Here is a 13,729-nt window from a genome sequence, read left to right on the forward strand (position 1 = left end):
ATTCTAAGGGCCAGGCGGTGGTGGTGCACGCCTTTAATCCCAGCACTTGGGANGCAGAGGCAGGCCAATTTCTGAGTTCGAGGCCAGCCTGGTCTACAGAGTGAGTTCCGGACAGCCAGGGCTACACAGAGAAACCCTGTCTCAAAAAAAAAAAAAAAAAAAAAGATTCTAAAGAATAATCTGATACACTTATATGCATATACTTATACTTTCAAAGATTTATTTATTTTTGTTGTTTCATTTTCTTTTCTCTATATAGCCCTGGCTGTCCTGGAACTTGCTCTGTAGACCAGGTTGGCCTCAAACTCGCAGAGTCCTGCTGGCTTCTACCTCCTGAGTGCTGGGATTAGTAGGAGCCACCACTTTGCAGCTAAGATTTATTTTTTTTAAATATTTTAAATGTTTATTTATTTTGAGACAGGATCTCACTATGTAGCCTTGGCTGTACTGGAACTGTAGACCAGGGTGGCCTCAAACCCACAGAGCTCTGCGTGACTCTGCCTCCAGAGTTTGGGATTAAAGGCATGCATCTGCAACCCTTATTTTACTTTTTGAGATGTATATTCAGGTTAAATTTATATTAGTGTAGTTTCTGGGTTAAGGAGCAAATGTATGTGAAGCTTCGCTAGAAGGTTGAACAATTTTGCTCCATCCAGGCCACACTTCTTTATATCCCTTCATTCACTAAATTAAACAGCCTGTTATCCCTAAGTCTCGTCTACACAGTGTGTTGTCAAACTGTAAATTTCTGTCAGTCTGATTTACACTTCTCAAAATGGCTTTAATTAGTATATTTCATCGTGTGAATATAATTAGCTTTTCATATGTTTGAGTCTGTTTATGTATTTTTTTCTTTCCAGATATGATGATACATACCTCTAATCCTAGCACTTAGAAGAGAGGCAAGAAAAGCAGGCGTTCAAGGCACACAGGCACACATGCGCACGCGCACACACACACACACGCACACAAAACCACACATAAACGATTATAAAATAAAATTACTTAATACTGCAAATTATAAAATAGCAATTTTCAGCCAGGCACACACCTTTAATCCCAGCACTTGGAAGGCAAAGGCAGAGGGATATCTGAGGCTGAGGCCAGCCTGGTCTACACAATGAAGTGAATTACTCAGAAGATATAGGGAGGAGGATCAAGGTCTGTGGAGCGGAGTGGTGCACACTTTTCATCCCAGCACTTGGGAAGCAGAGGGAAGCAGGTCTCTGAGTTCAAGGCCAGCCTGGTCTACAGAGTGAGTTCCAGGACAGCCAGGGCTATACAGAGAAACCCTGTCTTGAAAAACAAGACAATACAAAACAACTCAAGGTTATCTGCAGCTATAGAGTGAGTTCCAGATCAGCCTGGGCCACATGAAACCTGCTTCAAAACAAGCAAGAAAACACAAACCCTTTGACTTCTAAAACCATTATTGTTGTTTCTATTTAGGGGTGTGTGTATGTGTGTGTGTGTGTGCTCGTGTGTGTGCATGTGATGTATGGGACATACACATGAATTCGGGTGCTCGTGGGGCCAGAGGCCATGGATCACCTGGAGCTCATTGCAGGTGGCTATGGCCACCATGGAGGGGGTGGAGCTAGGATCCAAGCCCTTGTCCTCATGCTCCTGACCTCTGACCTCCCTCCTGTCCCCACAATAGTTATGAAATCTCTTTTTTGTTCTGCAAGTAGACAGAATGAGATATTACAAATTTACTTAAATTTACAGATTATCTTTTCAAATCAAAGCATCTAAAATATTCAGGTAAGCCTGAGGTAAATATTAAATATTAAAGCTAAATCATTCAGATTTTCTACCAAATCCTTGAACCTCCCCGCTGTGTAAACCGGGATGCATGTTTGTTTGGTAATACGATTATCTATTTTTATTGTGATTCTCCTCAAATCATCTCCTCATTTGACCTTAGCATGCTGTTCGGGCAGAGGCATTGTCATGGGTGGGGCCCATTAAGTCACACAGAGCTCTACATTAAGAAGGAACCCACACTTGAAAGGCCCCAGCCCAGGGTTAATTCCCTGTTGTCATAATTCCACAATTTTATTTTACATTTAAGCTCCTTAATTTTATTTTACGTTAGCACAGACAATTTTATAGTCAGCTTTAGTGTCAAGCATTGTTCAGCAAGGAGAGTGCATATTTTTAATGCACATGTCTGGAGGAAGTGCCAGGTTTTTGTATGTGAAATGGAAGACAGAGTGAAGATATCAGAAAGGAAAGTTTCCTAGTATCTAAAGGGGCTTTGAGTGAAAGGGTTGCAGCTGACAGAGGAAATGATGGGTAGTTTTAAAAATGTTCCTTGTGGGCCTGGAAAGACGGCTCAGTGGTTGCTCTTCCAGAGGTCCTGGGTTCAATTCCCAACTCACACAGTGGTTAGCAATTGTCAGTAATGGCACTTTCAGGGAATCCAATACCTTTTTCTGGCCTCCTTGGGTACACAGACATACATGCAGACAAATATCCATACACATAAAATAAAAATAAATGTCAAAATTTAAAAGCAAAGTACACTTTGAAAGCCAAATGTGGTAGTACACACATACCGCTTGGGACTGGCATTCCATTAGTGATGGAATACCTGCTTAGCATGCATAAGGCCTTGAATTCAATTTCTAGGACAGTGAAACAAGACACACACACATATGGACACATACACATGAGCTCTCACACATGAGCTCTCACACAAGCACACACATGCACACACAGCAGCATTGGTACGGATTGGTAATAAACTAGATGTGGTGATGCAGAAGATGCTAAAATGTGGCTCCTAAATTTCCAACCCCACACGAAGTACCACTTGCTGGGTGAAAAAAATTTAGAGGAAGAATAGAATCGAGGGTGAAATCAACACTGGAGCTGACAATATGCTCAAGAAGCTGGATACAGAAGAGTACATATTTTCATTCTTCCTTTCCTTACAAAAAATTATATATATATATATATATATATATATATATATATATATATATATATACCTGGAAACCTTCAGAATATCAGAAAAACAGCTGATTCTGACATTGGTTTTTTTGTTTGTTTGTTTGTTTTGTTTTTCAATTACAAAGTGGCATCGCCTAGCAGAACAATTACTTTATATGAGCATCATCAGGGAACACTGAAAAGTGCCATCCCCGTGTAATTTCGGCAGCTTTAAATTCTTATGCAACCCCAATAGCAGGCAAAGTAAATGGTTACTGTGAAGGCTAGAGGTATTGGAAACACACACACACACACACACACACACACACACACACACATACACACTGCAGGCCTCATGCCTTTTCAGTCTCTGTGACTTTGAGACCAACCTGGTCTACATAGTGAGTTTCAGGCCAATAAGAACTGCATCCTGAGACCTTGTCTCAAGAGGAGGCGGGGAGATTTCAGTTTAGAAACAAATTTGACACAGTTTCATACTTCAGATTCTTTTCTTTAAAAAGGTTGTGTTAGATGGGAAGTGGTGGCACACACCTTTAATCCCAGCAGTGAGAAGGCAGACACAGTTGAGTTGGAGCCAGCCTGGTCGGTAAAGTGAATTCCAGGACAGCCAGAGATACACAGAGAAACCCTGTATCAATAATAATAATAATAATAATAATATAATGAATTTTTTAAAAGTGGAGTTGCATCCAGCAGAGGGGGGAGGGGTAGCATTGTACACAAGAAACAAACAAACAAACAAGAAAAACACGGTGCTGGGACCACATCTAATCGTATCCATCTCCCTTTCCTTCATCTTCCTTGTCCTCCTTTTCCTGCTATTTTTTGTCTGGGACGGCTCCCCTTTCTCTGTGTGAAGCTTTCATCTTTCCTGTGGCACATTTCAGTTCAGCTAAACAGCAGCCTTTCATAAAAGCCGCGGGCGCTCTGCCCCACCTCGCCTCTTTTCTTTGTGACGTCACCAATGCCCAGGACGCTCCACTTCTATTTGTCTGTCCTCCATAAAGCCCAATTTTCCAGGGCTCTCTCTTTCTCTCTGGAGGTCAATGCACTGCAATGGCTGTCTGCTATTCCTTTTTAACAGAAATCCTATGAAATTAAAACCATGGAACCAAAGGTGTAGCTCAGGGATAGAGCACTAGCTTAGCAGGCCCCTGGGTTTAATCTCCTTTTTCTTAAAAAAAGGCAAAAGCCACAAAGACAGAGAGTGGATATGGGGTTCCTGGAGGTTAAAAGTAGGGCAAAAACTGTACAAGTAGGAGGGAAAATGTGGGGGTGAGGGTAGTAAGGTGTTGGTTGAATGAATTCGTTAAAATATCCTTGAGCTGTGTGTGAGTTCTAAAATACCATGCAACTAACCAAGTATGGTTACTGAAAAGATCTGAAGTTGATTCAGGTCCCTGAAGTTATACAGCTGACACTGTTATTTCTAGTTCGCAAAGAAAGAGAATAGAAGTTAAAAATAAAAAATGTGTGCCTTTGTAGCTCAGAGGAACAATGCTTCTCTAGTATGTTCAAAGCCCTACACAGTCAATCCCCAGCTCCATAAGAATAAAATATATTAGCCGGGCAGTGGTGGTGCACGCCTTTAATCCCAGCACTTGGGAGGCAGAGGCAGGTGGATTTCTGAGTTTGAGGCCAGCCTGGTCTACAGAGCGAGTTCCAGAACAGCCAGGACTGCACAGAGAAACCCTGTCTTGAAAAACCAAAAAATAAAATAAAATAAAATAAAATAAAATAAAATATATTGAAAGTAAAAACAATAAACTTCCCATAGTTAAGTAACTACAAGGTAACATCCAGAATTGGAAGCTGATTCTTTTTTTCTGCCGAAGCCTCACTGTCTACTGTACTTCCTGTTTTAAATTATTTTTCCTATATCTCATAGGTCACAAGATATCTTGAAATTACAAAGCAGAAATGATAAAACCTAGAGGTTAGAAAATCCTGATGATATGTCAGCCTCCAGCACTGAGGGCAGGGGCTCTCTAGAAAAAATGACTGTACTCAGATGGATGTGTGTATAGGTCTGTACTCCTTGGTTACGGTACAGCTCGTCACTATGGCATTAATATGAAAGCTATTACATTTAAAAGTATCTGGGGAGTCTCTAGAGATGACTCAGAAGTTAAAATCACCCACTGTTCTTGCAGAGAACCCGGGTTCGGATTCTAGCTCTTACATGGCAGTTCATACCCACCTGTAACACTAGTTCAGAGGGCCCAGTGACTTCTTCCGGACTCTAAAGGCAGTAAGCACACACATAGTGTACATGCATGCAGCCAAAAGCATTCATGCATATAAAATAAAAATAAACAAGTATTTTTTAAAAGTATTTAGGGCCTGGTATTGTGAAGTCAGAAGCAGAGCATTTGGCCAGCTCCTGTGCTGACATTGTTACCAGTAGTTAGGGTCTGAGCTGGTGGGGTTCCAGGGTTTTTGCCTCTTATTCAAGAATAAAATAAAAAACCCACACAGGCTGCAAAGTAGCCAGGAAACTTTATTCAAAAGCAAAGGAATAGTACAGATGAAAAAATATTATATTATCAAGATTGACAGCCCGCTATCACAATGGAGGTACCCAAGGGCATCAGGTTATTGCCTGGGGCTTCTTTTCCTGGGGCGGGGCAGGGGGGAGGAGCTGGTTGCTAAGGGCATAGTTTGGATGGTTCTCTGTTTTGATTGATGGATTAGGTCATGACCATTTTTATTGTAAATATCCCTTCCTATAATGCATCTGATTTTAATTATGTGCCTGCCTGGTTGTGCACAGGGGTAATGTGTTAAATAGGGAAGCATCCCTAAAAGTTCACTTAGGAACACAGTTTTGCCTTATAGCACACACACCTAGAAACAGTTTAGGAGGAGTCAGCCTTTCCATTCATGCACCATGAGAAACGTGGAGTACAACGGAAGAGACTCTAAGTCGGATGGTCTTTAAGAGGAGGAAAGTTTTACTCCATTGTTCAGAATGGGGGAGGGGTGCATGCAACTCGATGCAGATGGAGGTTCTGTGTTAGGACTAAGTTGCTGGATACACTATTCAGAGAGATGTGTATGTGCTTAATGTATGCAGGTAAAGGTCTCCGGCTGCCAAGCACATTATTATTAGAAGATGATTGTGTGCACATCATAGCCAACTAGAATCTCAGGTTACTAAATTATTCCTGTGCTTGTGCTTGTCTGCCACAAGGCTCCGGGCTTGATTCCTAACAATAATAATAATAATAATAATAATAATAATAAATAGGAAAGCATTGGGGTGTAGTTGGGTGGCATGGTATGTGCTTAGCATGTGTAAATGAACCATTTAAATCCTCATTATGAGCATGTGTGCACACATACACAGCATACACACATACAGTACTTATGTGACAGGGTGTGGGGAGAATACATACCATCATCAGAAATGGTACCATTCCTGTCCTAGTGATTTCTTCTCCTTTTCATTTTTTTTTGGTATGGGATAAGTATACATGTTTAGAAAATAATTTAATGCAATCCAATCTGTCAGTTCTTCCTATTATTTCTGCTTAGGTGGAATAAACCAACTTTGTAAAAACAAATATCACGTTTTCTCTCGGAAGTGGAATCTGGAGGTGGAGTGAGAGGAGAGGATATAAAAATGAAGGGAGGGTTGTTGGGGAGGTAGGTGGAAGCAATGGGAGGAAAGGATAAAGGTTAGTAGGGGAAACATGGTAAATGTCCATCACGTGCATGTATAGAAATGCCACAGCGGCTCCCCTTACCTTGTGTGATTAGTATAACCAATAAAAATCAATAAAATCTTAAGTTGTGATAGGTGTCCCAAGAGGCTAAAACAAAGCATCCTGCTTTTAACTGAAACCTTAAATTGTTGTTGTATCTTGTTTTGAGATAGAGTCTCATATTGCTCAGATTAGCCTCAAATTCTTTGTAGCTAACGATAAAGTCTGCATATCAAACCCAGGGCCTGGTATAGTTTACCAACTGGACTAGGCCCCTATTCAGTTGGTTGGTATTGTGTTTGTTGAGACATAAAAGGTTTGGAATATAAACAAGCAAAAGGAAAAGACACTTTGCAGGGAGAAAAATAGCCTAGATGAAGGCCTTGGGCACAAAGGGTCTTCCATGGATAATGACCACATTGAAAGTTCTGCAGTGGAGTAGAGGCTGGGAAAATGGAGGCCTGTATGTGTGTGTGTGTGTGTGTGTGTGTGTGTGTGTGTGTGTGTGTGTGTGTGTGTGTGTGTGTGTGTGTGTGTGTGTGTGTGTGTGTGTGTATGTGGACTCCATACAAAGGGTCTGCTATTGTATTTCAAGAGAAACACCATGCTGTGCTATCGAGGAGTACCTGAGAGAAATACATGACCTAATTGGATATTGGGGAATCTTATCCCACCCACTGTGGAGAAGGAATCTCGGGGACTTCTGCTGGTTTATGAGAAGGTCTTAGAGCTCTGGGCCTTACCATTAAGGAGAACGGCCTACATTTTTAAAAGCTGGTTTTCTGTGTGTAGGAATGTGTAACTCAGACATTAAATACTTGTTTTGTTTAACATGCTTAAGGCCTTGGATTCAGCCCCCAACCCCCTCCCCTCAAAGCTTTCAAGCTTTCAGAATCTAAATTGTAACTTTTGTGATAGTGAACAGACCAAAAAAAAAAAAAAGTTAAATCGGCACATCTCTGAGTAATCCACCAAATTTAGCTCTTATTAAACTTTAATGTGTCTTCTCGCCAGCCAGGTATTTTGGTAAAGTGCAAATTCTTCACAGCTGACAAGCCCCCAGTGCCTGCCTATGACACTGGTTCACACACTTAGTAGCAAGTAGCTGGACTGTATTCCAGAATCTAAATTCTGATGTATCCACCTCCTTGATGCAGATCACAACTCTTGGTAGTCTAGCCAGTCGTCATCTAAGTATTTTACACTGAGTTTGCTTTAGTTTTTATTTTTTTCTTTTGGAGGGGGAGCCCAGTCTGGAGCTCATCCTGCCTCAGGACGACAAGCATGTGCCACCTCGTCTGACTTTAGAACTGTGGCGTGGGGTGGGGTGGAGCATAGGGTTAGTACTGAGGCTTTTCATTTCATCAGGGGGAAAAAAAATCCCGTTTCTGGGTATCTCCCGCACTGCATGTGATTAAGACTTAGTTACAGGTCAGAACAGACAAGGCACTTACTTAGAAAATAGTGTGAGGCTCTTAACACTTCACACGTAGCACTGAATGGATTGCTTTTCACCATTAATTGAGGCTTACTTTGTACCAAGCACTTTTATCTGCTTATGAACAGGGTGGGATTCTAGAAGCCCTCGGGTTAGTTTCTTGTCCAAAACATAGAGGCAAACTCAGCATCATTTCATAGCTAACTCCAGTTCCTTATCCTAACCACTGCTTTTGGGGATGGAGGGTAGTGTGTACAATTCTAAATGTAGAACTCCTTATTCTGTGACTAAAGCTTTGTGTTTCTCTAGTGAGTCTATAGAGTGTTGCTACTATCGCTTGATGGGAGGTCCTGGGTACCATAAGGCCTGGCCCCTCCCCTTCTCTCTCTGAGGGAGATTTCTTTATTAGCAATGTAACATGAACCCAGAACCTTTGGAAAATGATTAATCCCGGAACAGAGTATTTGAGAGGTCGTGTTTAAACCAATTACTATTACACGGTTGGGAAAAAAGAAAAAGAAAAAGAAAAAAAGACAGATAGGGAAATTTCACGTTGCCTTTTGTTCCTTAAAGAGCATCCTTGAAAACAACAATGGCATCCAATTTTAAAGGATTTAATTTCTTAATTTTATTTTTAAAAATCTCAAAACAGAGTTAAGACAAACAGATAGCAGTACTCTTTCTTGATTTGTTCTACTGAGAAAGTAAGGACTGCTAGCCTCCATTTGGAAAAAGATAAAACTGTGGGGTTTGGGGGAGGGGACGGACGTATGCTGGAGAATAAACCCTCATACACTCAAAGTCAGAATCTACCTGTAAACTACATATATCGCACGGCCCATAAAAGTGATAATATAAATCTCCCCAGAAATACTCATTCCTCCTTCCAAGCAGAGTCCGCCGCTTCCTCTGCCCTCCAACAGACCCAATTTGCTCTCGTTTTGCCAGTCGACGCTGTGTTGTATTCGGCTTGAATCGTTCCCCTTTCTTGCGATCAAAGATAACGATTAAAGTGTTTAATGGGCCTGGCTGGGGCGGGAGGTGGGCAGATCCGCCCGCAGATTGGGTTTGCTCCCCTGGCGCTGGCTGAGCGCTGGACAGGAAACTCTGGAAAGCAGCCAGAGCAAAGTGAAGTTCCTGGCGCGAGCGCGTGTCCTGCTCAAAGAACCCGGCGCTAGCGCATTCTTCGTGCAGTTATTGGCTGGGACTCTGTGTGCCGCTGTCGGCCAATGAAGACGCTGGAGATCTGGCCCGGGCCCGTCCCCCTTCGGCGCCCCGGGATGAGGCAGAGACTGAACAGCGGGCGAACAAATCAGCGGCGCCCAGAAAGCCATGTCGGACTCGGCGCCCAGCGCCCAAGCGCTAACCCGCTGAAAGTTTCTCTGCCAGACCTCCGGGACCACCTGGACCCCGGCAAGAGGAGCTGCTTTTGAGTGAGATGGTCGCAGAGGCCCGGAGCAGCGGACTGGTAAGCCCCGGGAGAACGGTGGGAGTTTTGCTTCTGCTAGCTGCCTTAACCGAGGCTTCCACCATCATTCACTATGAGATCCTGGAAGAGAGAGAGAGGGGGTTCCCCGTGGGTAACGTGGTCACGGATCTTGGTTTGGATCTCGGCAGTCTGTCGGCCCGCCGGCTTCGGGTGGTGTCCGGAGCTAGCCGTAGGTTCTTTGAGGTGAACTGGGAGACTGGAGAGATGTTCGTCAACGATCGACTGGACCGAGAGGAGCTGTGCGGGACGCTGCCCTCTTGCACTGTAACTCTGGAGTTGGTGGTAGAGAACCCGCTGGAGCTGTTCAGCGCGGAAGTGGTGGTCCAGGACATCAACGACAACAATCCCTCTTTCCCCACCGGGGAAATGAAATTGGAGATTAGCGAGGCCTTGGCGCCGGGGACGCGCTTTCCGCTCGAGAGCGCGCACGATCCCGATGTGGGGAGCAACTCTTTACAAACCTATGAGCTGAGCCACAACGAGTACTTTGCGCTCCGCGTGCAGACTCGAGAAGACGGCACGAAATATGCGGAGCTGGTCCTGGAGCGCGCCCTAGATTGGGAACGGGAGCCAAGTGTCCAGTTGGTACTGACCGCGCTGGATGGAGGAACCCCAGCTCGCTCCGCCACCCTTCCAATTCGTATCACAGTGCTGGACGCGAATGACAATGCGCCTGCCTTCAATCAGTCTTTGTATCGGGCGCGCGTCCGGGAGGATGCACCCCCAGGCACGCGCGTCGCCCAGGTTCTTGCAACTGACCTGGATGAGGGCCTCAACGGAGAGATCGTTTACTCCTTTGGCAGCCACAATCGTGCTGGGGTGCGGGAACTATTCGCTTTAGACCTCGTAACCGGGGTGCTGACAATCAAGGGTCGCCTGGACTTCGAAGACACCAAACTCCATGAGATTTACATCCAGGCCAAAGACAAAGGTGCCAATCCCGAAGGAGCGCATTGCAAAGTACTTGTAGAGGTTGTAGATGTAAATGACAATGCCCCGGAAATCACAGTCACCTCTGTATACAGCCCTGTCCCTGAGGATGCTCCTCTGGGGACTGTCATTGCTTTGCTCAGTGTAACTGATCTGGATGCTGGAGAGAACGGGTTGGTGACCTGCGAGGTTCCACCCGGTCTCCCCTTTAGCCTGACTTCTTCCCTCAAGAATTACTTCACTTTGAAAACCAGTGCAGCCCTGGATCGTGAGACCATGCCAGAATACAATCTCAGCATCACAGCTCGAGACTCGGGAATCCCCTCTCTCTCAGCTCTTACAACAGTGAAGGTCCAAGTGTCCGACATCAACGACAATCCTCCTCAGTCGTCCCAATCCTCCTACGACGTTTATGTTGAGGAAAATAACCTACCCGGAGTTCCTATATTAAACCTAAGTGTCTGGGACCCCGACGCCCCGCCCAATGCCCGCCTTTCCTTCTTTCTCTTGGAACCAGGAGCGGAAACTGGGCTCGTGGGTCGCTATTTCACAATAAATCGTGACAATGGAGTCTTGACTACCTTAGTACCCCTGGACTATGAGGATCAGAGAGAGTTCCAACTAACAGCTCATATAAACGACGGAGGTACCCCAGTCTTGGCCACTAACATCAGCGTGAACATATTTGTTACTGACCGCAATGACAACGCCCCCCAGGTCCTGTATCCCCGGCCTGGTCAGAGTTCGGTGGAGATGCTGCCTCGAGGTACAGCTGCGGGCCACGTGGTCTCACGGGTGGTAGGCTGGGACGCAGATGCAGGGCACAATGCCTGGCTCTCCTACAGCCTCTTGGGAGCCCCCAACCAGAGCCTTTTTGCCGTGGGGCTTCACACGGGTCAGATCAGCACTGCCCGCCCAATCCAGGACACAGATTCACCAAGGCAGATTCTCACAGTCTTGATCTCAGACAATGGAGAACCATTGCTTTCCACCACCGCCACCCTGACTGTGTCAGTAACTGAGGAGTCTCCGGAAGCCCGGGCCGAGTTCCCTTCTGGCTCAGCTCCCCGAGAACAGAACAAAAATCTCACCTTTTATCTCCTTCTTTCTCTAATCTTGGTCTCTGTGGGATTCGCAGTCACAGTGTTGGGAGTGATCATATTCAAAGTTTACAAGTGGAAGCGGTCTAGGGACCTCTACCGAGCTCCAGTGAGCTCCCTGTACCGAACCCCAGGGCCCTCCTTGCACGCAGACGCGGTGCGAGGAGGCCTAATGCCACCGCACCTGTACCATCAGGTGTACCTCACCACGGACTCTCGCCGCAGCGACCCACTGCTGAAGAAGCCTGGTGCGGCCAGCCCACTGGCCAGCCGCCAGAACACGCTGCGAAGTTGCGATCCAGTGTTCTATAGACAGGTGTTGGGTGCAGAGAGCGCCCCCCCTGGACAGGTAAGTGTTAGCAAGTCGTCTCTGAAACTTTAATGCTTGTGATTCCTGTACCTCGTTCAGAGAGGTATGGGTCTGTTTTGTTGTTACTGTTGCTTTGAACGATAGTGATGTTTTTCTGTGCGTGCTTCCAGACTTTGACCTACCCTTCCTAGATCAAACAGTGCCTTTAGGGGGAAGTGGCTGACTAGACTGTGCTTTGTGGTCCTATGTCAAGATGGTGATACTTGCTTGACACATTTGTGAACTCAGTTCACACCCTCAGTACCCTTTTGCCATCACAACTAACCAGCCATGCTAAGGGCACTTGATCTCAGCACTCAGAGCTTAGCTTGATAGGGTTTGCTTTGGAAATGAGCTCCTGGACACCTCTAACTAGTGTCAGTAGAAAAACTACCTTGTCTAGTCACCTTTCAAGTGCCTGCTACAACTTCTATATTAAAACTAATGTGTTTTAGGAGTTGTTTGGCTGTCTGAGGCTGTCCTGGAACCCACTATGTAGACCAGGCTGGCCTCAGACTCAGAGATCCACCTGCCTCTAAACTAATATTCTTTTAATAACCTTCATTAGCCTGCACAATCTTCTACCTCGTTCTCAGATAATTTATAAAGCTCTAGTCATTCTATAAATTTATTTCAAGTCCAGCACTTGAAATAGTGGGCATGTTACCAAATATCTTATATAAAGACAAAAATTTAACTATAATACTCAAAACTAATAATTTCGATTATGAAGATAAAATTTCATATTGAAAATAAATCTAGATGGCACAAAAGAACATCAAGTGGAAAAGTCTCTAGTGTTCCTGATCTTCTTCCAGCACTGTGCTTTGCTGGGTGTGGACCTACAAGGAAAGGGAGATTCATTGATTTCCTTAGAAAGGTAAAGCATTCTTTCATGCATGGTGGAATGCTGGTGACTATGAAGGCTTCCTATTGAGACAGGCTGCACAGAGTCTGAATTGTAGGAGAACCTCTGTTATCTGGTAGCTAAGTTGGTTATTGCTGGAAATTCTGTGGTTTGGTTTGGTTTGGTTTGGTTTGGTTTGGTTTGGTTTGGTGATTTTCTGTGTAGCCCTGGCTGACCTGAAGCTCACTCTATAGACCAGGCTGGTCTTGAACTCAGAGATCTGCCTGCCTCTGCTGGGATAAAAGGCATGTGTCACCACTGCCTTGCTATTGCTGGCAATTCTTGGGTTTGGCAATTAAACAAATGAGGATTCTCACTTACCAACTGAGTCTTTGACCACATGCTACTCGGTCTCCTTTCTAAGCCTCTTGCAAGCCAAGAGGAAACAACATGGGCTTTGTTGGACCCATTGGTGCCATTCTGCATGTCCCTGGTTGTCATGATGGTTAAACATTACTAATTATTACTATTGAGATTATCACTAGTACTTCTTTGTCCAAAAGCTTGAACTCTCTTTGGAATTGAGCAAATATGAAAACAGCTTAAACTGGCAAAGAAGAAGCTGAGGAAGGGTGATAGCATACAGAAAAGCTACTCCTCGGTCAGCCAAGGGCAATGTTCTCAAACTCAGGTACCCTTTAAAACCACCCAGGAGCCTTTCAAAAAGTTTGAAGCACAGACAACATCTCAAGTTTGCCCTAGAACCTGCCTGCCCATCATTTATTGTATGAAGCAGAGGGTCATGATCAGTCTGGTGTTCACAGAACCAGGAGCCAAAAACCAATAAAAACAAAAATACTACCAAGTCACTCTCCAGCTTTAAATGTTTAAATATTTCATGGATCAATTCT

The 13,729-nt window shown here is 44.6% G+C and overlaps 1 protein-coding gene across 18 annotated transcripts in view; it reads left to right on the forward strand.

Annotated features, from left to right (window-relative positions):
* Nucleotides 1-13,729, forward strand: part of LOC110284891 (protocadherin gamma-A4) — a 182,533-nt gene that overhangs the window by 137,942 nt on the left and 30,862 nt on the right. The window contains exon 1 of one of the 18 annotated variants that reach the window (XM_021150862.2): nt 9,354-11,971. The exons of the other annotated variants lie outside the window; for them this stretch is intronic. Within the exon in view, the coding sequence (XP_021006521.1) occupies nt 9,542-11,971 (2,430 nt within the window). The 5' untranslated portion in view covers nt 9,354-9,541. Of the gene's footprint in view, nt 1-9,353; nt 11,972-13,729 lie in introns of those variants that run through there. 18 annotated transcript variants of the gene reach the window in all.

Source organism: Mus caroli, chromosome 18, assembly GCF_900094665.2.
Source record: "Mus caroli chromosome 18, CAROLI_EIJ_v1.1, whole genome shotgun sequence".
Taxonomy (NCBI): Eukaryota; Metazoa; Chordata; class Mammalia; order Rodentia; family Muridae; genus Mus; species Mus caroli.